We start from the raw sequence: 25,931 nt of genomic DNA, 5'->3' as shown, positions 1-25,931 counted from the left end.
TGTTTGAATATTTTTTTTTTATGGTGGAAGTGGAATCAGTACTATCAAAAATTTCTGAGCACCCAAAATTCTGAAACTTGACAGTTATAACCAGGATTTCCCAAAATTGTAAAACTTGACAGTTATAACTAAGATTTCCCAAAATTTCCACCTGATTTTATCAAAATTATACCTGAAATTCCATTATTTCCAACAAACATGTAACCTCCTTTAATTAAAAATATCTGAATTTCAATACGGAAATTTAAAAAACCAGAAGGGTTTGCTGATCCATTCGATAACTGAGTCTATATTAAAGAATATCTCTACTCATGAAATTAAAACCAAACATAAATAGTTTAAAAAACTCTACACTATAACGCATATTTGAACTGTGAAAGAGTTATGTAGAGGGAACAAAAATAGTTATTCTTTAGATACAAATAGATGCAATGCAAAACTCGTTACGTCTAAATCATCTTGATGTTTAGATACAAACAGATGAAATGCAAAACTCTTTACGTCTAAATCATCTTCCTGTGCAAAAATCTCAGGTTCCTTCTCTACCAGAGAATAACGTCTACTTGCACATAGCAACCAGTACTTGACGTGGAGGCTTTGAAGGTCTTCTCGCATGCTGAACAACCAGGTTATCCAGCAACAATACATCCCCTTCCTCCCACCTTAAATTTACGCACTCTTCATCAACAATGGCCTTGGATGCCTCCGCTGCTTCACCAGAAATATGACACCCATCTCCAAAAGACAGTGACAGGTTTCTTTTGCCATAGCCGGTTATGGTGTTAAACCAGGCTCGCCTCCCTCCATATCCCTCGATTGCTCTGATCGCCTCCCGAGGGCCGAACACGAACTCATCTGGTCCGTCCTCTAGGCACTTAAAGTTCCTACAACCCATCACCTCTACTACTCTGCTTATCATTCATTCAAATGCAGAGGCATTAAACTTTGAAAGCAATAATAACTGAACAACAAAATGATAAATGAGATGATGAGCTTAAATGCAGTGAAATAATAAAGTTATGACAAAGCCATGTGAACCTGAGGTCTCCTATGAAGATCATGTCAAGTTGATACCCAGGATTAATACCCATCCTCAAACTGTGAAGTTCGCACCTCCAAAATTGCCAGATAAAATTATATGCACCTCCAAAATTGTCGCGTTGGTATCAAAGTTTGTTTATATAATGGGATGTTTATTATCAGAATTGTGTGAAAGTTTAGGGGAGGCTAGATAAGATTGGGGAAATTTAATTCCCAACCAATTTTCATTTTCAACCCTTCCCAAAAGGTTTAAATTTATAATGTAAACTGAGACCAAACCCACTAAAACCAACTAATATACACACCATGTGAAACCAACTGGTATACACACCATGTGAATTGAGATTCTGAAAGCTATACCGGGTGGTACTTTAAATGGACTTACGCTAATTAATGCCTTCTAGCAGCTACATTGCACTTACCTCTTTTTCGCCTCAATTGGGTCGTTCTTTTCCAGAAAAGTTTGCCAGTTTCCGGTAGAGAAGGAAGCAAATGTGTTTAGGGTGGAGCCATTACTTTAGACATGACCAACCCTGTATCCTTCACTCTTCTTACAAATTCAGGCATTCTGATTTCCATTCGCTGCGCAATGCCTTGGCTGAGAGCTATGGCAATCTCTCCACCTGTGGGAGGTGCAGTCTCGTAGAAGAAAAACAGCTTAGACGGCCACTCATCCATCTGCATCGAACCATTGTAACAGAAAATTGAATAGTAGACAAAGATGGAAAATTGGCACAACACAAGTTTCAACTTCAGCTAGATCCATGCTCTTAAAAACTGAAACACCCAACCCGAAAATTCATGGCCATGTTTAGCTATAGGTTCATTTCCATCTTGATATATTAACCCATAAATGAATAATAGACATCAATCCATTCTAGCTTGGGTTTTGGTAACTATCCCAAGATTTAGAAAACCCCAAAACTTTGGGCATTCTAATTGGTGAGAGGGCAGTATTTGTTGGGAGAATTCAAATTAACACAGCAATTGAGAGAATTCGTTCCTGGTTTTGGAATATGCTAGAGATATGGAGGATAAGAGGGTAACCAAATTTAGTAACAACAAAATGTGGGTCTCCAAAGTGGAGTAACAACAAAGCGGAAAATTTGTTGCAGAAGTTTTTAAATTCAATTGTGGCGAACATAAATTGAATTGAAAAACAGAAAAGGGTCATTTTATTGTATAGGTCTCACATTGAATAATAGAAAAGGGGCAATTTATTGTATAGGTATAAAATTGAATAACACCAAAGGGGGAAATCTGTTGTAAAAGTTGTTGAAGTTCACTTGGTAAGTTGGTACCAAATAATAGATTAGGGAAACAAGGCATTGAAGATTTGTATTTCAAATAACATATCTTTGTACATCTATCAAATAACATATCTTTTAGATATTTCCTAGATATTATAAGAGGTTGAATGATATTTTGACTTCTTCTTTCATAACGTTGCTCCTCCCACCCAAACGCTTTAACAAATGAGCTGAAATCTGCGGCGGATCTGAGAGGGAATCCTCTGAAAAGCAGAGCACCGTGATCCGTGTGTTGATGCTGTATCCAATCTCTGTTATTGCGTATGTTGTGGGTTACATCTGCAATCCCTCCTTTGCGATCGTGGGAGGTAGCGCATTGCTGAGCAGGGAGAAGAACCTTGGGGAATAATCTGTTTTCTTCCGACGCTCCTGCAATCGTCATCTTCTGCTCTGGTATTCGACCTTCTAAGAAAGTGTGCATGGTTGCAAATGATTCAGATGTAATCTCCATGTTCTAAATTACAAAACGAAATACAAAACTCGAGGGAACCTTGTGCTTTTGCAGAACAACGAGACGACTAAAAGGTCAGGGCTGGTAGGTAACACAATCTCTTTGCGAGATGACATTACTATAATTTAAATGTGCAGATCAGCTGGGCTTTGCTTCCTCTAAAACAACCTGAAATTCGAGATTTTGCTTAAAATGAGACATTCAAATCCAAAATTTGAGAAATGATTTATCAGTTTAGTTCAAATACGATAATGAATGAACCATGCAGCTATAGAGCTTAGAAACACAACTTCAAGATGCACCAGATCACGGCTTTGGGGGTTTGGGGATTAAGTCTGTAGAGATACAGCTAAAGAGTTCGCCGCAGGTAGTTTTAATGGGTGTATGGGGTATATAATTTAATACTAATCAGTGCTTGCCAAAAGCTAGGGAAGAAGAATAGCAACAACAACTGGCATACCAAAGAAACAAAGGGCAAGGGTGACATAAAAGAATGGGAAAAAGCAGTAAAAATATCTTCAAGAGTGACATAAAAAATGGGAAAAAGCAGTAAAAATATCTTGCCATGCCAAGAAGGAAACTCAACCAATATTTGGAAAAAGCAGTCACACTTCAAATCAATGGTTGAAAGTGTCTCACCTGATCTAACGGAGCAGGATAAAAGTGTTGACGATTGTTGATGCATAGGAAGGCCTATCGGCCTAAAAATATCTTCAAGAGTGACATAAAAAAATGGGAAAAAGCAGTAAAAATATCTTGCCACGCCAAGAAGGAAACTCAACTAATATTTGGAAAAAACAGTCACACTTCAAATCAATGGTTGAAAGTGTCTCACCTGATCTAACGAAGCAGGATAAAAGTGTTGACAATTGTTGATGCATAGGAAGGCCTATCGGCCTAAATATAACTAGCAATTGTCCCAAATGGTACAAAGAGAGGCCGATAGGACTATTAAATTGGAATTGTTGAATTTTTCTAGAAGATTTAATTGGTTTGTGGAAAACCTTGTTTTCTTGGATTGGATCATTGTGCAATTACCCTTCTAAACGCTCTTTGTCGTTTGATAAAATAATCAGAATATCGTTTTCAAATTTCCATAGATTTCCTCTTGCAGTAAATTTCAAATACAAAATCAAATTACAGAGTATATTGCTTTGCCAAAGGAAATGATAAGAATAGAATACAACATAATCAATGCTATTTGTGCTGAATTTATAAGTTTACAACAAAGAAAATTTGGCTTCCCTTGTCAGAGCTGAGTTGATTTGTGGCCTCATGATATCCAACGGTCTATTTAAGGGTATTCAAGCTAAGTGCAACTTTGGGGATTGGAGTTATTCTGCTCTAATAGCCAAAAATCAAAAGGTGAGTCGTGAACCACAAAAGCTTCCATTACAAGACGAGTTAAGAAGTAAAAAATTACACCCAAAGAGAATCTGATGATGTAAAGGAATCAGGTTGAGAAAGCATTTCGACGGCCTGACTCATGGTTGGTCTCACATCCTTGTCTTGCTCGATGCAGAGCAGTGCTGTTTTCAGGATTCTCTTCACCTCTGCCGAATTAAAATCTCCATGCAACCTCGGATCCACCACTTCCTCAATCTCTCTCCCTTCCCTCATCATTGCAGAGACCCACTGAACCAGATGTCCTGTTGAACTGGATAACGAGCTTCTTCCGGTCACTATCTCTAACAAAACAATCCCAAAGCTATAAACATCCACCTTGGACGTGATTGGCATATTCATTGCCCACTCCAGTGCTAAGTAACCCCGTGTGCCTCTAATTGTGGAGAAGGAGAATGAGTGATCTCTATCTACCAGCTTCGCCAACCCAAAGTCCGCAACCTTGGGACAAAAATTCATGTCCAGAAGTATGTTTTGGGGCTTGATGTCACAGTGCAGAATCCATTCCAAACATTCTTCGTGAAGGTAGGCTAACCCCTTGGCTGTGCCCACCGCAATCCCAAATCTTTCTTTCCAACCCAAAACTCTGTCGTTGCCAACTTCTTGGCTTTCTGCAGTCAGATACTTGTCTAGAGACCCATTTTCAATGTACTCGTAAACTAACAACCTGTGATTTCCTTCGGCACAGAAGCCAAACATACGAACTAAGTTCATGTGATGGACTCTCCCAATCACACTCACTTCTGCCCAGAACTGATCATGACCCTGGGATACTCCTTCCAGTCGCTTCACTGCTACCACCTCACCATCGGTCAGCACGCCTTTGTACACAGACCCAAAGCCTCCTTCTCCCAGTCTTATCTTGAAGTTATCTGTCACTTTCTTCACTTTCTTCAATTCTGAAAAGCTAAAGTTCTTGAATCCCCCGGGGATGTCTGAGTAGGCTAAACGTTCATAGCCAAGATCTCTATATGTTCTGGACATATACCACCAACCAAGTATTACACAAAATAGCTCTGCAACACCAAATGCAATAGCAAAATATCTTAGCGCAGATTTGACAGTAGCGCTTCTTGTCTTGTGCCTTTTGTCTTCGTCCGTGGAAGGCGAACAGTTTAATGGCAAAGGCTTAGATGCACTAGTAATATTAGAAACAGTAGAATCATTGCTGGAAACTTTGATGTACATGTGGCCCGTCTAACCAGGAGATTGGTATCCACTGATCAGTAAATACTTAGGAAAACACAATCCGGCGCCATCCACGTAGACAAAGCCTTCACAACGGTTGTTATTCATGCACAAACGTTTGCACTCTTCCAGCGTAATCTCAGCAGGCTGGGATAGATCGAAGTTAGAATAATTTGTATCTGAAAAATACAGAGGTCTTGTACTATGCCCATCCAGTTCTTGATTCCGCTGGCAACCTTGGAACCAATTGGTGGAATCTTTCATGTCAAAACTAGGGGGACATGTACAACTAGGCTTTCGAGTGTATATGCACAGACCGTACATTCCACAGAAGCTATGAACTCTGCATTGATCACGGATCACCATCCAAACAATGGTCCATGTACCTTTCTCTTCCACCAAACTATATAGGCTCAGGTTTCCATCAATGTCCAGAGTTAATCTTCTCTTGGGGCCTTCTCCATAATCTGATGCCGCAATGTTAAACCCGTCGTTTGACCTGAAATTACCGTAGGCATTCAACATAGCTCGGACATATAATGTGTTTTGCCTGCCAGAAGGCCCGTAGTTGTCTTTCAATCCTGATTCGTCGTCGTAAATGAGTCGAAGAATGTTGTAGCTATCAAAGTAGAGACGATAGTAGCCTAGTTTAAACGTGCCCCTTCCCAATCTAGATATTAACTGCATATTATTCCTGAGGGGCTGGAGTGGAAGAAGAGTATCGGTTGGATATTGGAAGCTTTCTGACACATGATCTGGAAGTTCATCACATCAACCATACTACATATTATTTCCTCCAGCTGAGCTTTAGTCACATGAACCATACTCCCAAAGGAAACGTATAGAACCGAACGATTAGGCTTTGCATCCAGCCACTCAGAACAGTCACATTCTGTCCAAATGCTCGTTTCAACTCTCATGTCCTTGGAATGTTCACCGTTCAAAAAACCTGAGGGAAGCAACGAACTAGCATGCAGTACCGAAGGGTTTAAATTCACTTCCTTTCTTTCGAGATCGTCAAAAGAATTTCCAAGAACCCAATCTGCTTCGCGACATACCTGAAAGGACCTATGCATCCCATCAAGAATGCACTGTGACTCGGGGTCCGACGTATGAAGGACGGAAGATCTCTTGCTTCTAAGTTTGGTACGCCGGGAATAAAATCAATCGAAATGCTGCCCTCATCAGCTGCAGATAAATCGCACTGACGATAATTAAAATCCAAAATAAAATTAAACAAGATGCCTACTAATGAAGACCTGCGCAAATATATCTGCAAGCTTCTGTAAGCAGGATTTCAAACGAAAAAACTATTTAAAGCACCCAGAAACCTTACCGGTTCCTTCATAAAGATTGCAACGGAGATCCTCCAGCAGATGTGCGTGATAGTGGATCGAATAAAGAAAGGTAGGCTGTGGCCAAAACGAAATCCAGGGAATACCTAATTTCTTTGTGACTTCAAATGACCAGGAAAGTCCACTATCAGCTATGACACAAGAAATTGTCGGCCCTGTCTTGTTGAGATTTTGAAGGAGTCGTTCCAACTCTCCTGCCATATTATCTACAGAGCGCATAAAATCGATCAATCTGGCTGACCGATCGAAATCCAGAGGTAATCCATCAGAGATTTGAACAGAGCGAATATCAAGACCAACATTAAGCGCTTCCTTCTCAAGAGGGTCGTCTTGTTCAGCACTGTGATTGTTAGCCTTAGTGATCTGCTGGTGCCTGTGGTGCGTGTTAACGAACGTGACTGTAACACCTTTGGAAGCAAGTTTCTTCGCGAAGTGCATCATGGGAGTTATGTGACCTTGCAAGGATTGCGGATTGCGAGCCATTGGATTGTTCGATTGTGAGCTTCAACGTTCCTCGGCTACGGAAATAGGATCTGCCTAAGATTTCCCCTAGTGGCAATCTGAACATAGTTTTTGCATAACAGGGCCACGTTCAATGCACAATAGAACTCGGAGGTGAAAAGAAGGCAAAACAACCAATATTTGGAAAAAACAGTCAAAGTGCAGTGCATGCTTGCCAGATGCGATGTGAGAGACAACTGGCAGGGAAAAAGCAGAAATATCTTACGAGTGACATAAAAGAATGGGAGAAAGCAGTAAAGCAACTCAATCTATATTTAGAAAAAGCAGTCACACTTCAAATCAATGGTTGAAAGTGTCTCCCTTGATCCAACGGAGCACGATAAAAGTGTTGACGATTGTTGATGCATAGGAAGGCCTATCGGCCTAATTATATGTTAATTATTTTTATAACAAACATGCAATAATAATCCAACCATGGCCTCTTAAATTTCTTAGGAAAGAAATAGGGTGATGATATTATTGAATTTAAGAATGATTTTATTCCTTTAGGTATATAAAATTAACATAGGGTGATTATATTTGTTTATTAATTATTATTGGTCTATGATTAATTTATTTTATAATTTATTTATTTTAATTAATAAAAAAATAAATTATTAAAATATAATTAGATTTTTATGTTTTTTTAATTAAAACCAGATATATAGATAGATAGGGGCCTCGGGAACACTTTGATTTTATAAATAGGATCTAGGAACCTTGTTCTTTGAGGCCCTACTCCGCCAGAAACGAGACAGGAGCGATCGTTCTTAGAGAAAAACGAGCTAGAAATGGGATGGTACGAGAAACGTAGTTTTCTACGGCCGTTCTAGTCACCATGGGTCAGTACTGGACATAGTGAATTATTTGGAATACATAATCTATAATTCTGTGTATAGAGTGTCTAAATAAGGCAGTTTATACAATTAAGCTTTTTATTCCATTATTCAACTAATCATCCAACACGATGTGTTGTTTTACCCAGTATTTCGTTTCAAATGACTTAGTGGGCAACAACATCTTATTGCGAGAAAAATCAAATATTTTCAGATGGCTTATTATTTGGACATTGAAAAACATGGAAAATGTTATTGCCAAAACAAACAAATATTATAACATTATCCTATAGTTTATTATTTGGATCATGTTAAAAGCGGTTAACTTTATTTTGAAATGATGTATTTTTAAATTTTATTTAATATTTTATAAGTGGTAGATTATGTATTCTAATTAGGTTTTAGATTTTATTTACAAAAAGTTGGTTCTAATTTATAATTTTATATAAAATTGAGTGTAGTCACACTTTAGGTTGAACTTTACTTTATTTGAAGAGTTAAAATTTATTTTTCTTATTTTTATTGTTTTTTTCTCTCTCCTCGTTTCTTGAATGTGAAATTTCAAAACTCTGTTTCTCGTCTTGTTTCCCATTTTTCGAATGGCATGAGTCTCGAAGTGATGAGGCCAGATGCATTTACTTGGCGACTTGAGTGGAATAGCTATGGCACCTAATCCCAATGAAGTTCGCACTTGGGGTAAAGCACTAGACTTCACATTATGTTTCTCTAAACACTTCCGAATAATAATTATAAAACAAAGAAAAAAATGTTTGATCGTGACAAAGTGCAAAATAGTCCTGAAAGTTTCAGAATTGTGAAAAAAAATTAGACTTTTATTTGCCTTTAGACATGTGTGAACATATGGTATAGTTGAAGGATAGAGGACCAATTTCAAAGACTTTGTATGGATTTTTTGCGGACAGTTTTTGTTTAGGCTGAACTTTAGCAGAGTAGAAGTTCTTGTGGACTGTAGATGAAAGGACGTACTAGAATGCCTCTCTCCGAATTGTAAGTGCAATATTTAGCACAATGGAACTGTAATTTATTTAATTTTCGATTAGAAATGGCTTCGTAAAAAAACAAAGTGCAAAAAGGGAAAGTAGGTAGAAAAACATGGCTTCACTATCCATGACTTGCTAATAGCCTTCAAGCATTTGGGCAGTGGCATAGGTGGCTACTGGTGACGTTTAAAATAAGGAATGGCTAAAATCATTGAGTTGGGAAATAAGATTACCAAGTAAAATTCCAATCTGCATTAGCAATAAACTGCCCCATCTCCACGAATGAAACACAGGTATCGTCGACATTTCTCTCTTTGCCCTCACAACTTGAATAACTCCTCCGGTGATCGAGAACATGAAAAACAAAAAACCAAATATGTAGATAGATAGGGGCCTCGGAAACACCAATTTGAATAACTCCTCCGATGATCGAGAACACTTTGATTTTATAAAAAGGACCTAGGAACCTTGTTCTTTGAGGCCCTACTTCGCTAGAAACACGACGGGAGCGACTGTTCTTGGAGAAAAACAAGCTAGAAACGGGACAGTACGGGAAACGTCGTTTTCTACGGCCGTTCTAGTCACCATGGGTCAATGCTGGACATAGTGAATTATTTGGAATACATAATCTATAATTTTGTGTATAGAGTGTCTAAATAAGGCAGTTTATACAACTAAGCCTTTTATTCCATTCTTCAACTGATAATTCCGAGGTGCGAAAACATCCAACAGGATGTGTTGTTTCACCTTGTATTTCATTTCAAATGACTTAGAATATTTTCAGATGACTTATTATTTGGACATTGAAAAACATCGAGAATTCTATTGCCAAAACAAACAAATATTATAATATTATCTTATAGTTTATTATTTGGATCATGTTAAAAGTGGTTAACTTTATTTTGAAATGATGTAATTTTAAATTTTATTTAATAATTTATAAGTGGTAGATTATGTATTCTAATTAGGTTTTAGATTTTATTTACAAAAAGTTGGTTCTAATTTATAGTTTTATATAAAATTTAGTGATCGAGAACATGAAAAGAAAACCAGATATGTAGATAGATAGGGCCTCGGGAACACCAATTTGAATAACTCCTCCGGTGATCGAGACCATGAAAAAAAACCCGCTTGGGTTTTTTTTTTTCAAGTCTGTGGCGGAATGTTTGGTTTGCCAACAAAATAAAGCTGAAACACTTAAGACGTCAAGTATATTACAACCTTTATCCATTCCAAGCCAACATTGGGTGGAGGTTTCAATGGATTGTATCACAAGTTTACCCAAGTCTGAGGGAAAGAGTGTCATCATGGTGGTAGTTGACAGACTTACCAAGTATGCACACTTTTGTGCATTATCACATCCATTTAAAGCCAGTACAATTTCTACTGCATTTATGGAAACAATTCAAAAGCTACATGGAAACCCAAAGATTATTGTAAGTGACAGAGATCCCATTTTTACTAGAAATTTTTCGATAGAATTATTTTCTTGTCTTGGTACTCAGTTAGCTCATAGCTCATCTTATCATCCTCAATCTGATGGGCAAAATGAGATAGTAAACAAATGTTTGGAAGGATATCTTCGTTGCTTGGTATCTGATAAACAGACACAATGGGTCAAATGGTTGCCTCTGGCTGAATGGTGGTATAACACTTCCTTCCATACTGCAACAAAAATGACCCCATTTATGGCACTTTATGGATATCAACCACCATCCATCACATCCTATTTAAGAGAAAATTCCAAGGTTCAAGCAGTGGAACATCACATCAAGCATCAACAACAAGTTCTCCAACTCTCAAAGGATAACCTCGTGTTGGCACAGAAAAGAATGAAACAACAGGCAGATCAACATCGCAGCGAAAGAAGTTTTGATGTAGGTGACTGGGTATTCCTATGGCTACAACCATATAAACAAATGTCCCTCAAGCAAGCTAAGAAGGATAATAAATTATCACCAAAGTATTATGGTCCGTACAAGGTGTTGCAAAAGATTGGTACTATGGAAAACAAATTGGAGCTTCCTGCAGCTTCTCGAGTGCACCCAGTTTTCCATGTTTCATGTTTAAAGAAGGTTATAGGTGACAAGCTCCCAGTTCAAACAATATTACTAGAACTTGACGAGGAAGGAAAAATTATATTGGAACCAGAAGCAGTCATAGAAACAAGAATTTGACAGCTATGAAATCGATCCATTTCAGAGTATCTCATCAAGTGGAAGAACTTATCCGCTGAAGATTCCACATGGGAGGATGAGAATTTTATACAGAAGCATCCAGAACTACTCAAGCGTTGAGGACAACACTTTTTTGAAGGAGAGGGGCATAAGGTCCCTATAAAACTAGTGATGCCCCCATTACTCTTGTAGTTGTATCCCTTATTAATATTGTTGTGCCCCTATTGTCCCCATATTGTTATTACTGTGCCTCATAAAATCCCTCTATTGTTATTTTTGTGCCTTTATATTATTATTGTTAGGTCGGCTTGGTTATATTGTGACCCCTTAGACTCTTATATATAGAAAGGAGGTTTTGTCATTTGAATCATCCAAGAATTGTTCATTTGTGTAATGTAAAGGAGGTTGCCCCTTCGAAGAGGCTGAATTCTAAGGCTTTCAACTATCTTTTCTATCTTTTTGTGAGTTGGTTTCATAACATTTATTTATTTATCTATTATATTATTGGTGGATATATTTAAAATGCTCTTATGCAAGTGAAAGTAAGGTTTTGAGCTTTTGCTAAGTTTTATGTTAAGAATATGCAAGAGTGAGACAAGACAAGAAAACTAGCAAAAAAGGCTTGAAGCCATCTATTCTATTATATTGATTTCAAAATTTAATTTTATAATACATCAATTACCATTCAGGATATTTTAGGTCTAGATCTTTTTTTTTTTTTTTTTTTTTTTTTTTTTTTTTTTTTCGGGGAAAATAGAGTTCATAATTTCTATTAAGAGGTATAATAGAGATTACATGCTGTAGATGCCAATGGCATATGCGGAATCGTGGTATTACCACTGTTCAGTAGTTACAAAAGATCTGTCCCATAAGTGTCGCTATGGATACGATGGGGCTGTATCCATTTACAAAAATTTCAGATATACATAATGTACTGTAATATGCAAATATTGAGGTTTTACCTCTGTTAAAAAATTATACAATATTGTCTGAAAGAGCCATGCCATTATATACAAAGCATAATCTAGTGAATCAAAAATTCAAAATCAGTAGGGGAGGTTGTCCCCTTGTAGCAGTCCATCTATGTAGGGGCGATGGTAGAAAACGTGCATCCCGTCTGGACTGTATTCCTCGATCATCCAGTCGCCTAGAGGCCGATCCGCCGCTTCTTTCGAGAGCCGGTCAGCAGTTGTATTTCTTTCCCTGTATATATGAGAAACAGTGATCCGGTCAAAATGTGTTTTGAAAAAAACAATTTCTTCCAAGATATGTCTCAAAGAATATGTGTGACAAATGGAATTATTGTTTGCCCAATCAATCATTATCTTAGAATCACCAAAGATTTGTATTTGCCTGCAGTTTTTAGATAGAGCGAAATAAAGAAGATGTCTCAATGTGATGAGTTCGGCATGATTGTTGGTACCCAGACCAAGACCCAGTCTCAGATGAAAATAATGAGTTTCTGTTATGTGGAATAGGATACCCCCTCCACACCCTTGAGCTGATGCGGCCCCATCAAAATATGCCCACGGCATATTCCTGTATATAATTTCTGGAGTGATATGCCTGGGTGTAATAGCTTTAATGTCAAAAGGAATTTCTGTGTAGGCAGCACATATGGTAGGCGGAAGAAACTGCCAGTTACGCCTGCCTTCTGCAAAAATGATGTCATTGCGTTTGTACCAAATGTACATGGACACCACTAATGGAAAATTTCTTGCTTTCTCCGAGGACACAGCAGTCCACCATTGATCCCAGGCAGTGGGAATGTCATCTGCATGCCAGGCGGATGTAATGTTGAGGGCTTGATTGACCTGCTGCCAAATTTCAATGGTAACTTCGCAAGAGAGAAATAGATGGAATGTAGATTCCTCCGCCTTGTTGCATAGAACACACCAGGTAGGTCCAGCAAATGCTCGTCTTTTTAGATTTTCCCCAGTTGGAATTTTATTGGCCAGTATGCTCCACATTAAGAGTCTGGATCTGGGCTGAGCTTGTAGCTGCCAGATTTTCGACCACCAATTTATGAGTAATTCAGGCTTCTTGTCCTCAATGAGCTTTAAATATCCCAGCTTAGGTGTATATATGCCTGATTTAGCAGGTGCCCAAATGAGTTCATCATCCTGCTCATGTAGCTTAATATGAGTTTCAGTGAGCGCCTGTATGTATCGCTGCCATAGGTCCGCCCACTCATCTGTTAATTGCCACTGTTGATCTGTTATCCAAGCCTGCGAGAATATAGTAGATCGGATTGGGTCACCGACCTGTGCTAAGTGTTTGATGCCCTTATAGTTGAGATGTCGGATCATGTCTGCAGGTAGGAGGTGAGCGTTCCCAGACCCAAGCCATGGATCCAGTCCAATGCGTACCTGAGTTCCATTACCAATTTTCCATAGAAGGTTTTCCTTGATGAGGGGCAGTGCTTTAAGGGTAGCTTTCCAGATTACAGATACACCTTGGTGATTCCAAGAAGGTCTACGAATCCAGTCAATGATATTTGTAGGCCAAAAGTATTTTTTGTGAATAACTTCTGCCCATAAGCTGTCCATCTTGAGTAGTGACCATCCCTGCTTAGCTGTTAGGGCAAGTGCAAATTCTGAGAGGGATTTAAGTCCCCACCCACCCCAGTTCTTGGGCCTAGATACCAGGGACCATCTTGTCCATGCAAAGGTCTTTCCCTTTTTGTTCCCATTCCACAGGAACCTGCTGCAGATCTGTTGAATTTTTTGTAGTATGCTCCTCAGAATCCAGGTGAGGGACATCCAGTACACTGGTGTGGCCTCAAGTACAGATTTGATTAGCTGTAATCTGCCCGCTTTTGATAGTAAGCGATGGTGCCAGCAAGTTATCCTCTTTTCAATTTTGTTAATGAGCCACCCCCAGTGTTCAGTTTTGTAACCATCCGGCCTTAATCTGAATCCCAAGTATTTGATTCCATCCAGTAGATTATTTTCCAGAAAGGGAAAGAACTGGGCAGCCAACTGAGTTTCTTGTTAAGTACATCTCGTCACTGATCTGGTGGATTTGTCCCTGTTTATTTCCATACCCGTGGCTTTGCAGAATAGTTGAAGGATACTATTGAGTGCAGTGCTATCTCTGACACTGCCATTGAGGAATATGAGTATATCATCCACGAACAAAAGGTGTGTAATGGAGAGCTATTCGGTAATTTTGAGGCCACTTATCTCCCCATTCCTTTTTGCATCCGCGATAAGCCTACTCAACCCTTCCATAACAATGAGAAAGAGTAGTGGAGAGAGTGGGCATCCTTTCCTGATACCCCTGTTGATGTAAAAACGATCTGAGGCTGCACCATTGATGAGAATGGCAAAAGAGACAGATGTAACACATCCCATGATCCAGTTAATAAATGGCTGAGGAAAGCCCAGGTGTATAAGGATCATTTTAAGATATAGCCAATTCACCTTGTCAAAAGCCTTTGTAAGATCAATTTTCAAGGATACCCCTTCCAGTTTCTTCAGCTTGATGGAATGTAAGGTTTCCTGGGCAGTGCCAATAGCCTCTAGAATATGACGATTTCGGAGAAAAGCAAATTGTTCAGCAGATATATGGGAGGATAGAATCGGCTTAATACGGTTGGCTATAATCTTGGCAATGATTTTGTAGAGGCAGTTACAGAGAGATATGGGCCGAAAATCATTGAAAGAAGTGGGTTCATCGGCTTTGGGGATCAAGGCAATATAGGTCTGATTCATAGGAGGGTGGATGTGCCCCGAGATCCGACTTTCCTTAACAACAGCTAATAGATCCTCTCCCATCTGTTCATAAAATGCCAGATAGAATTCCACCGGCCATCCATCTGGTCCCGAGCTCTTATCTTTCTTGAACCATTTTAGTGTACTTTCAAGCTCCAGAGATGTGACTGGTACTGTAAGATCTTCCAAGTCCTCCTGGCTAACAAACCGAGGGAACTTTTCTGCAGTTCTAATAATATCAGGAAGATTGACTTCAGGTGGTGCTGTGAAAAGACCCTTGAAATGAGACACCCCAAGTCTAGCCAATTGCTGATGAGTGGTAGCCCATCCGTCTGGCTCCCTTGGAAGTCTCCATATGGTGTTCGAAGCCTTCCTTCCGTTGGCTAAGTTATGAAAGAATTTAGTGTTACAGTCCCCCGCTTTGAGCCAAATGGCTCTACTTTTAAGCCTCCATTGCTCCTCCTTGTCATGTAGAATTTTTGCTTTTTGACCGTGCAGACGATTGAGTAGTTCTTTGGATTCGTCAGAGAGGTATCCAGATCCTTTGTCATCGGTCAATGAAGCAATCTGTGCTTCAGTATCCTTCAGAATTTGTTCATCTCTATTCCTTTTGGATGTCGCCCAATTCTCAGTCAATGCTTTGAGTTTATTGAGTCTTTCACAGAAATCATAGACCTTCCTCTGCTCCCGCAGAGGAGGCTGTGTTGCCCAGAAATCCGTGACCAAATTGATATAATCTGGATCCTTAAGAAGGCCAGCAAAAAATTTGTATGGAGATCTCGGCTTGGGCTTGTTGTCACTAATCTGTAGAAAAATTGGATGATGATCAGATAGACCCCCTGTACCAACCCATTGTCTGTATAGTGGGCATAACTGGATTAGATCCTGGTGCATCATAAACCTGTCTAATCGCCTCCCCAGTGCAGCCTCCCCTGTGCGCTGATTGTGCCATGTAGGTAGTTTCTTATTCATAGGAATGTCCACCAGGTGATGAGAGTCTAGAAGTAATTGCATTTGATCCGCAATGGTATCCCACTGGGCATTATGTCCCTAGGATTCTCCAACTCCCATTGAGAAGTTGAAATCCCCTCCGATCACTGTATTCTGTGTGATATGGTTACCGGATAGAAATTCTTGCCAGAAGGGAAGTCGATGCTGGTTGGGACCATATATATTAATAATTCTGATCGGGAAACCCAGATCACCAACCATAATATCCATTCCGAGGAAGCCTCTGCCCCCCCAGGCGGAGAAAGATCTACACTTCCTTGGATTGATGCCGATGAGTAAACCACCTGATCGCCCACATGCGTCCAGTCCATGCAGAGTCCATCCCGGGAGTAATCCTTGCAGGCATCCCACCGCCACCTTAGCTGTGCATAGAGTCTCTTGGAGAAAAATAATATCACACCTCGATACTAGAAGGAGTCTTTTCAGAGCCAGTCGTTTTTTGGGGTTGGCTAGTCCCCTGCAGTTGAAGGAGAGCCAGATCATGGGTCACCACAGTTCATGGGCTCGATAGCTCTAAGTGCCCTTTCAATGGTAGTCTGTCGCCCCATGGCGACGTCAGCCACAACATTTAACTTAGCCGATGAGATATGTGAAGGTCTGCCGCGTTTCTGTTTATGGAGACGACCAGGGGATGAGCCCAAACCTAATATACGAGTCCGAGCTCTAGGTCTCAGGTGATAGTGATGTGAGCCGGACAAATCCGGAGAAGATGGGTGGTCCGCATCCCCCAAGATCAGGTTGTGCGTGGGAGGGGTGGTAGATATGGATGGCGGAGGAGGGGCAATGGTGCAGAGTATGGAGGGGATGGTAACAGGCTCAGAACGGGGTGCTTGTATAGATGAATGCACATTAGACAGCATATCAATAGAGCATGACTGTGAGAGAGGGGGGAGGGAGTCATTACCCGATCGAGTAGGTACAGTCGCGACCGATTTAGCAGTCTTCCCAGCAGTCCTCGAGCGGGTCCGCGGCGGTCCAGGTGCATCCAAGTCCTTGCTGCGAGCAGATTTTGTAGCGCTGTCCCCCTTCTTCATGGTAGGGATCTCCTGTTGATTCTGTACCCCCTCCGATGGCAGGTGCTCACCATCATTTTGATTCACCGTAGTCTGTTGACGAGGGCCCTTAGAGTCCTCAGAAATACCCTTCGCTAGCAGTGGGCAGTCCTTGAAGAGGTGCCCAACTTGTGGCATCTCCTGCATCGATATGGCACTCCCTCATAATCAAGGGGATGTTTGCGCGAGACGTGATTATGGTGCAGGGTGATCTTTTCCACCAGCCCGGGCCTGATATCCATATTAACCAGTATTCGTGCCATAGTCCTGATGCCTGTTTTTTCATATGATCTATCATGCTCCAGATAGGTGCCTAAAGTGTCCCCAATTTTTTTGAAGGTGAATTGATTCCAGAATTGCCAAGGTAGCCCAGGAAGGCGTACCCAAATGGGGCCTTCCCCGAGTTGTTCGCGCTCTGGATCGAAAAGGGGATCCCACCGTTTGAGCAGGACCGGAGCGAGCTCTATATGCCAGTATTGGGTGAGAACCCACTGTGTGTATTCGGGCCTCTGAAAGTGTAGGGCAAACCAACCCCTTGTTAGCACCATAATCTCCGGGAGTTCTTTGAAGAAAGACCCCCAAATCTCGTTCACCCAAAGCTTGAGTCTCTCCGCGGAGTATGTTCGACCCCTGACTCTGCCCACCAGAACTTTTCGAGCCGCATCCATAACGTCCGGAAGTGGATCTTCAGGCCCCAAATTGATGTTGTAGTCAGGATCAATGGACCGGAGGCAGCGTCCCTTGGTCACCTTCTCAGAGCGTTTTCCAAATGGTATACCCTTCAGCAGGTTGCGGCACGGGTCAGATGAACTGTGATGTGCTGATGCAGCGGAACGCACCGGAAGTGGCGGGGTGGTGAAACAGCCAGAGTGAATCGGTGTGCGAGGGGTTGAAAAACTAGAACCAGGGAGGCCGGATGCAGGGATGCTGGTGTGTCTGAGGCATAAATGATACAGAGGGGGAGTGGGAGCTCGAAAGGGGCGGAGGCGGAGGAGGCGGGGGGAGCGCAGGGCGGTTGTGGTCCTGTAGTGAGGCATCCAGGAAAGGGGAACTAAGGAAGCATGTGCCCAGTAACTGTGCCGTAGCCGGGGAGAGAGGAGGGCAGTCAATAGGCGGGGTGTCCGCTGTAGAGATAGCCGGCCCTTTGTTTTTTCCAGTAGAAGACAAATGTGGATGCAGGTTCGGGGCACCTGTCGCAAAACCCAACGAAACGCTCCACGGAAGCATAATAGGCCTGCTAGTATGTGCCCATATATCTTGATGCGGCATGGGGTCCGCCTCGTAATCAACCAAATCCTCGTCACCCATGATAATCTGTCGGTTATGTGGTGCGAACGGGGTTCGAACAGTGGTCCGTCTGCACCGTGATAGGGAAAGTCAGAGCGGCAGTGAGAGCAGCAGTGGGTGTCCAGGGGGGACCGCAGGAAGACCCAAGAAACTTCGCGCAAAACAATAACAGTGCCGCAGTCAACCCAACACTTCACATGAAACCCGGAGTCTGCCTGTAAACCGCCATGGGGAGTAGTTCAGAAACGAAAACCAATCTAGGGTTCCGCCATTTTCGCCGTCGGAGCTGTTTGTGTCTGGTCCAAGCCTCCATCTTTTGATTCCTCATGAAGATTGCATTCTGTTTAGCAAAGCATTTGTGACTGCTTGTGTCAATTTCATAGAGTTTGATCTGTATGGAAATTGGATCTATATCACACTCACAACTTATTAGTGGAACATCACAACTTATTAGTGGATCATCACGACATCTCATCAAGATAAGATTTACAAGTCATGACAGTGGTATTCTCAGATTTTGTGATTTTTTAGGAACTCACAGTCTAACATCTCTCACCCCCCTAAAAAAAAATCACAAGTTCAAATAATTGTATTAATAACATGTGTTATCTTCACTGTCTAAAACTGTTGAACTAAGCTTCAAAGAAGATATGCATGAAAACTGCCAATATTTGAATATCGGGGAAGTGAACAATTGTTATGTCCAAATATTTCAGTTGAATAATTGAAATGATTTTATATTGAGGAGACCAATTACTATGCATGAATTCCCAATTGATGACTAAATGCTAATAAGACCTTGAAACTTATATGTGATGTCCACCCCTATCAGGTGAAAGATAAGAAGTTTTTCAATAGTTCATTCTTGAAAGGATCCAAGCTAGGGCTTTGGATTCTTTAAGTGGTGGTTTTTTTGGTTGACCACTAATCATATTCCATAGAAATTGGTGGTTTATGGTTTACCATTAACCAATCTAATTTGAATAATGTGGTGGCTTGTGGATGACCACTAACCAATCTTCTTTGAATAGGGTGGTGGTTTTTGGATGACCACTAACCAATCTACTTTCAATAATGCGATGGTTTTTAGATGACCGTTAACCTATATGCTTGATTTGAATAATGTGTTGGTTTTCAATTTACCACTAACCAATCTGTTTTATCAATTTACTCTCCCCACCCAAAGGTGTAGGAGAGTTATGCATGTGCTCCACCCATTGAGGTGTGGGAGAGTACCATATTTATTTTGGAATAACTTGTTGAAATATTTTTGTCAATTTCTTCATACAACATTGTCTTTACCTCTATCTTGACCAAACTGTAGGACTTATGCAACTTCTTTACTTCTTGATTCCATCTCCAATGATTTATCCATCCATATTGAATTAATTTCTCAGATTATTTTGCTTTCGACATCTTTCTAATGGGTGATTTTTCTTCCCACAATGAAGACAAGGATGGAGATCAAAACATTGATGTGTCAATTTCTCTAACAATGTTGGCACTTTTATCAATATTTTTAACTTCATCGAGAAATCCTAAACTCACAAACTAAATTGGTTTGGAGTACTTTGAAATATAAAAGTTATCATTGAGTATAGGTCGCCAATGTTCATTATATGTTTACTAGTAATGTTTAAAAGAAGGAATGGTGAAAATCATTGAGTTGGGACATGGGATTACCCAGTAAAGTTTCAACCTGCATAAGAAAGAGGTTGCCCCATCTCCATGAATGAAACGGAAATCGCAGGTAGCTTCGACATTTCTTTCTTTTCCCTCACAACTTGAATAACTCCTCCGGTGATCGAGAACATGAAAAAAAAAAAAAACCGGATGTGTAGATAGATAGGGCCTCAGGAACACTAATTTGAATAAGTCCTCCAGTGATCGAGAACATGAAAAAAAAAACAGATATATAGATAGATGGGGGCCTTGGGAACACTTTGATTTTATAAATAGGACCTGGGAACCTTGTTCTTTGAGGCCCTACTCCGCCAGAAACGTGACGGGAGCGATCGTTCTTGGAGAAAAACGAGCTAGAAACGGGACGGTACAGGAAACGTCATTTTCTACGACTGTTCTAGTCACCATGGGTCAGTACTGGACATAGTGAATTATTTGGAATACATAATCTATAATTTTGTGTATAGAGTGTCTAAATAAGGCAGTTTATACAATTAAGCCTTTTATTCCATTCTTCAACTGATCATCCAACACGATGTGTTGTTTCACCCTGTATTTCATTTCAAATGACTTAGTGGGTAACAACATCTTATTGTGAGAAACATCAAATATTTTGAGATGGCTTACTATTTGGACATTGAAAAACATTGAGAATGCTATTGCCAAAACAAACAAATATTCTAATATTATCCTATAGTTTATTATTTGGATCATGTTAAAAGTGGTTAACTTTATTTTGAAATGATATATTTTTAAATTTTATTTAGTATTTTATAAGTGGTAGATTATGTATTCTAATTAGGTTTTAGATTTTATTTACAAAAAGTTGGTTCTAATTTATAGTTTTATATAAAATTGAGTGTAATGACACTTTAGGTTGAACTTTACTTTATTTGAAGAGTTAAAATTTATTTTTTTCTTATTTTTATTGTTTTTTCTCTCTCCTCGTTTCTTGAATGTGAAATCTCAAAACTCTGTTTCTCGTCTCGTTTCCCGTTTTTCATTTCTGGTAACATAGGTGCAATAGCACAGTGGAACTGTAATTTCTTTAATTCTCGAATAGAAATGGCTTCGAAAAAAAACAAAGTGCAAAAAGTGAAAGTAGGCAGAAAAACATGGCTTCACTATCCATGACTTGCTAATATGCTTGGAATTGTAAGTGCAATATCACAGTGGAACTATAATTTCTTTAATTCTCGAATAGAAATGGCTTCGAAAAAAACAAGTGCAAAAAGGGAAAGTAGGCAGAAAAACATGGCTTCACTATCCATGACTTGCTAATATGCTTCAAAGACCTCTGTAAAAAACCTTTTACTCAACAATCCACCTCAGCGTTGGAAATATTATGAAGGAAAATTTTGCTAGTGTAATAATAGCCTTCAAGCGTTTGGGCAGTGGCATAGGTGGCCACTGCTCATTATATGATTACTGGTAACGTTTAAAAGAAGGAATGGCGAAAATCATTGATTTCGGACATGGAATTACCAAGTAAAGTTCCAATCTGCATAAGAAAGACACTGCCCCATCTCCGTGAATGAAAAGGAAATCGCAAGTAGCGTCGACATTTCTCTCTTTGCCCTCACAACTTGAATAACTCCTCCGGGTATAAAGGTTCATTCTGACAAACTTATTTCGAACCAAAAAGCAAAATGAGTTTGTTTGGGGTTTTATTTTAATTTGTGTTTGTGCTAATAAGTATGGTTATGAGATTTTTTCAATGAGTTTTTAAAGTATATTTTTGGGATGAATGAAGAAAATTGGTGTAAATTAAATATTTTTAAATAGTTTGTTTTACGTTTTTTATTTATAGTTGATTTTATTAGGATTAGGATTAGTAATGGATTTATAGTTGGTTTTATTAGGATTAGGATTAGTAGTGGATAAATAATTCACTTTCTATTGATTAATTGTTTGACTCTATTTATTATACTGTTTTATATACTAATTTTTAGTCGTGTGGAAGTTAAAATATTTTTTTCTTTTTATAAGCAAATTATATTATTAATTTATTTGAATTATTGAATTTTATTTATCTATTATATTATTGGTGGATATCTTTAAAATGTTCTTATGCAAGTGCAAGTAAGATTTTGAGCTTTTGCTAAGTTTTATATTAAGAATCTGCGAGAGTGAGACAAGACAAGAAAACTAGCGGAAAAGGCTTGAAGCCATCTATTCTATTATATTGATTTCAAAATTTAACTTTATAATACATCAATTACCATTCAGGATCTTTTAGGTCTAGATCTAGATCACACTCACAACTTATTAGTGGATCATCACGACATCTCATCAAGATAAGATTTACAAGTCATGACAGTTGTATTCTCAGATTTTGTGATTATTTAGGAACTCACACTCTAACATCTCCCGCCCCAAAAAAAAATCGCAAGTTCAAATAATTGTACTACTAACATGTGTTATCTTCAATCTCTAAAACTATTGAACTAAGTTTCAATGAAGATATCCTTGAAAACTACCAATATTTGAATATCAAGGAAGTGAACAAATGTTATGTCCAAATATTTTAGTTGAATAATTGAAATGATTTATATTGAGGAGACCAGTTACTATGCATGAATTCCTAATTGAAGACTAAATGCTAATAAGACCTCAAAACTTATATGTGATGTCCACCCCTATCAAGTGCAAGGTGAGAAGTTTTTCAATAGTTCATTCTTGAAAGGATCCAAGCTAGGGCTTTGGATTCTTTAAGTGGTGGCTTTTTTGGTTGACAACTAATTATCTTCCATAGAAACTGGTGGTTTATGGTTTACCATTAACCAATCTACTTTGAATAATGTGGTGGCTTGTGGATGACCACTAATCAATCTTCTTTGATTAAGGTGGTGGTTTTTGGATGACCACTAACCAATCTACTTTCAATAATGCAGTGGTTTTTAGATTACCATTAACCTATATGCTTGATTTGAATAATGTGGTGGTTTTCAATTTACCACTAACCAATCTGTTTTATAAATTTACTCTCCCCACCCAAAGGTGTAGGAGAGTTATGCATGTGCTACCCCCATTAAGGTGTGGGAGAGTACCATCTTTTTTTTGGAATAACTTCTTGAAAGCTCTTTGTCAATTTCTTCATACAGCTTTGTCTTTACCTCTATCTTGACCAAACTGTAGGACTTATGCAACTCTTTAATTCTTGATTCCATCTTCAATGATTTATCCATCCATATTGAATTAATTTCTTAGATTAGTTTGCTTTCGACATCTTTCTGATGGGTGATTTTTCTTCCTACAATGAAGACAAGGATGGAGATCAAAACATTGATGTGTCCATTTCTCTAACATTGTTGGCACTTTTATCAATATTTTTAACTTCATCAAGAAATCCTGAACTCACAAACTAAATTGGTTTGGAGTACTTTGAAATATAAAAGTTATCATTGAGTATAGGTGGCCACTGTTCATTATATGATTACTGGTAATGTTTAAAAGAAGGAATGGCGAAAATCATTGAGTTGGGACATGGGATTACCAAGTAAAGTTCCAGTCTACATAAGAAAGTGACTGCCCCATCTCTGCGAATAAAACAGAAATCATAGGTAGCGTCGACATTTCTCTCTTTTCCCTCACAACTTGAATAAATCCTCTGGGTATAAAGGTTCATTCTGACGAACTTATTTCAAACCAAAAATCAAAATGAGTTTGTTTGGGGTTTTATTTTATTTGCATCTACGAATTTACTCTCCCCACCAAAAGGTGTAGTAGAGTTATTCATGTGCTTCCCCCATTAAGGTGTGGGAGAGTACCATCTTTTTTTTTGAATAACTTGTTGAGATATCTTTGTGAATTTCTTCAGACATCTTTGTCTTTATCTCTATCTTGACCAAAATGTAGGACTTATGCAACTTCTTTACTTCTTGATTCCATCTCCAATGATTTATCCATCCATATGAATTACTTTCTTAGATTATTTTGCTTTCGACATCTTTCTAATGGGTGATTTTTCTTCCCACAATGAAGACAAGGATGGAGATCAAAACATTGATGTCTCTATTTCTCTAACAATGTTGGCACTTTTATCAATCTTTTTAACTTCATCAAGAAATCTTGAACTCAAAAACGGAATTGGTTTGGAGTACTTTGAAATATAAAAGTTATCATTGATCATAGGTGGTCACTGCTCATTATATGATTACTGGTAACGATTAAAAGAAGGAATGGCGAAAATCATTGAGTTGGGACATGGGATTACCAAGTAAAGTTCCAATTTGCATAAGAAAGGGACTGCCCCATCTCCACGAATGAAACGGAAATCGCAGGTAGCGTCGACATTTCTCTCTTTTCCATCACAACTTGAATAACTCCTCGAGGTATAATGGTTCATTCCGATGAACTTATTTCGAACCAAAAAGCAAAATGAGTTTGTTTGGGGTTTTGTTTTAATTTGCGTCTCTGCTAAGTATGGTTATGAGATTTTTTCAATGCATTTTTAAAGTATATTTTTGGGATGAATGAAGAAAATTGGTGTAAATTAAATATTTTCAAATAGTTTGTTTTACGTTTTTTATTTATAGTTGATTTTATTAGGATTAGGATTAGTAATGGATTAATAATTCACTTTCTATTAATTAATTGTTTGACTCTATTTATTATATTGTTTTATATACTAATTTTGAGTCTTGTGGAAGTTAAAATACTTTTTCTTTTCTTTTTATAAGCAAATTGTATTATTAATTTACTTGAATTATTGAATTTTATTTATCTATTATATTATTGGTGGATATATTTAAATGCTCTTATGCAAGTGCAAGTAAGGTTTTGAGCTTTTGCTAAGTTTTATGTTAAGAATCTGCAAGAGTGAGACAAGACAAGAAAACTAGCGGAAAAGGCTTGAAGCCATCTATTCTATTATATTGATTTCAAAATTTAACTTTGTAATACATCAATTACCATTCATGATATTTTAGGTCTAGATCTAGATCACACCCACAACTTATTGGTGGATCATCACGACATCTCATCAAGATAAGATTTACAATTCATGACAGTTGTATTCTCAGATTTTGTGATTATTTAAGAACTCATAGTCTAACATCTCCCACCCCCCTAAAAAAAAATCACAAGTTCAAATAATTGTGCCAGTAACATGTGTTATCTTCACTGTCTAAAACTATTGAACTAAGTTTAAAAGAAGATATGCATGAAAACTGCCAATATTTGAATATCAGGGAAATGAACAATTGTTATGTCCAAATATTTCAGTTGAATAATTGAAATGATTTTATATTGAGGAGACCAATTACTATGCATGAATTCCCAATTGATGACTAAATGCTAATAAGACCTTGAAACTTATATGTGATGTCCACCCCTATTAGGTGAAAGATGAGAAGTTTTTCAATAGTTCATTCTTGAAAGGATCCATTCTAGGGCTTTGGATTCTTTAAGTGGTGGTTTTTTTGGTTGACCACTGATCGTATTCCATAGAAATTGGTGGTTTATGGTTTACCATTAACCAATCTACTTTGAATAATGTGGTGGCTTGTGGATAACCACTAACCAATCTTCTTTGAATAGGGTGGTGGTTTTTGGATGACCACTAACCAATCTACTTTCAATAATGCGGTGGTTTTTAGATGACCGTTAACCTATATGCTTGATTTGAATAATGTGGTGGTTTTCGATTTACCCCTAACCAATCTGTTTTATCAATTTACTCTCCCCACCCAAAGGTGTAGGAGAGTTATGCATGTGCTCCCCCGATTAAGGTGTGGGAGAGTACCATCTTTATTTTGGAATAACTTGTTGAAAGATTTTTGTCAATTTCTTCATACAACTTTGTATTTACCTCTATCTTGACCAAACTGTAGGACTTATGCATCTTCTTTACTTCTTGATTCCATCTCCAATGATTTATCCATCCATATTGAATTAATTTCTTAGATTATTTTGCT

General features: G+C 38.7%; 3 protein-coding genes across 3 annotated transcripts in view; all 3 read right to left on the bottom strand.

The window, feature by feature from the left end:
* LOC149169639 (uncharacterized) overlaps positions 1-24,309 on the bottom strand; it is a 92,689-nt gene extending 68,380 nt beyond the window's left edge. Inside the window, exon 1 of the mRNA XM_089427137.1 lies at positions 24,230-24,309. Within this exon, the coding sequence (XP_089283263.1) occupies positions 24,230-24,309 (80 nt within the window). The remainder of the gene's footprint in view (positions 1-24,229) is intronic.
* Positions 560-2,802, bottom strand: LOC149169641 (clavaminate synthase-like protein At3g21360). The gene is made up of 3 exons (XM_089428063.1): positions 2,287-2,802; positions 1,565-1,719; positions 560-908 (listed from the first exon to the last, which is right to left on the bottom strand). Exons 1-3 carry the CDS (start codon positions 2,800-2,802, stop codon positions 560-562), a joined length of 1,020 nt encoding a protein of 339 aa, XP_089284189.1.
* On the bottom strand, positions 6,389-7,232 carry LOC149169640 (UDP-glycosyltransferase 86A2-like). Its single transcript, XM_089428062.1, has 2 exons — positions 6,731-7,232; positions 6,389-6,582 (listed from the first exon to the last, which is right to left on the bottom strand). Exons 1-2 carry the CDS (start codon positions 7,230-7,232, stop codon positions 6,389-6,391), a joined length of 696 nt encoding a protein of 231 aa, XP_089284188.1.
* Positions 24,310-25,931: the final 1,622 nt, after the last annotated feature.

Source organism: Pinus tabuliformis, chromosome 4_2 (assembly GCF_031772625.1).
Source record: "Pinus tabuliformis cultivar Carrire ecotype Pingquan chromosome 4_2, CPIR1, whole genome shotgun sequence".
NCBI classification, from domain to species: Eukaryota; Viridiplantae; Streptophyta; class Pinopsida; order Pinales; family Pinaceae; genus Pinus; species Pinus tabuliformis.
Note: the sequence above shows the minus strand (reverse complement) of the source record. Positions and strands in the feature narration are given on the sequence as shown.

What these genes read in the sequence shown, in the direction of transcription:
- LOC149169640 (XM_089428062.1), bottom strand. Translation starts at nt 7,232, where the DNA reads ATGGCTCGCAATCCGCAATCCTTGCAAGGTCACATAACTCCCATGATG. An exon ending in CAATCTTTATGAAGGAACCG is followed by an intron (nt 6,583 to 6,730) that starts GTAAGGTTTCTG and finishes ATTTATCTGCAG; the next exon opens with CTGATGAGGGCAGCATTTCG.
- LOC149169641 (XM_089428063.1), bottom strand. Translation starts at nt 2,802, where the DNA reads ATGGAGATTACATCTGAATCATTTGCAACCATGCACACTTTCTTAGAA. An exon ending in AACAGATTTCCCCCTTTGGT is followed by an intron (nt 1,720 to 2,286) that starts GTTATTCAATTT and finishes GGTTCGATGCAG; the next exon opens with ATGGATGAGTGGCCGTCTAA. An exon ending in AAGGATACAGGGTTGGTCAT is followed by an intron (nt 909 to 1,564) that starts GTCTAAAGTAAT and finishes AATGATAAGCAG; the next exon opens with AGTAGTAGAGGTGATGGGTT.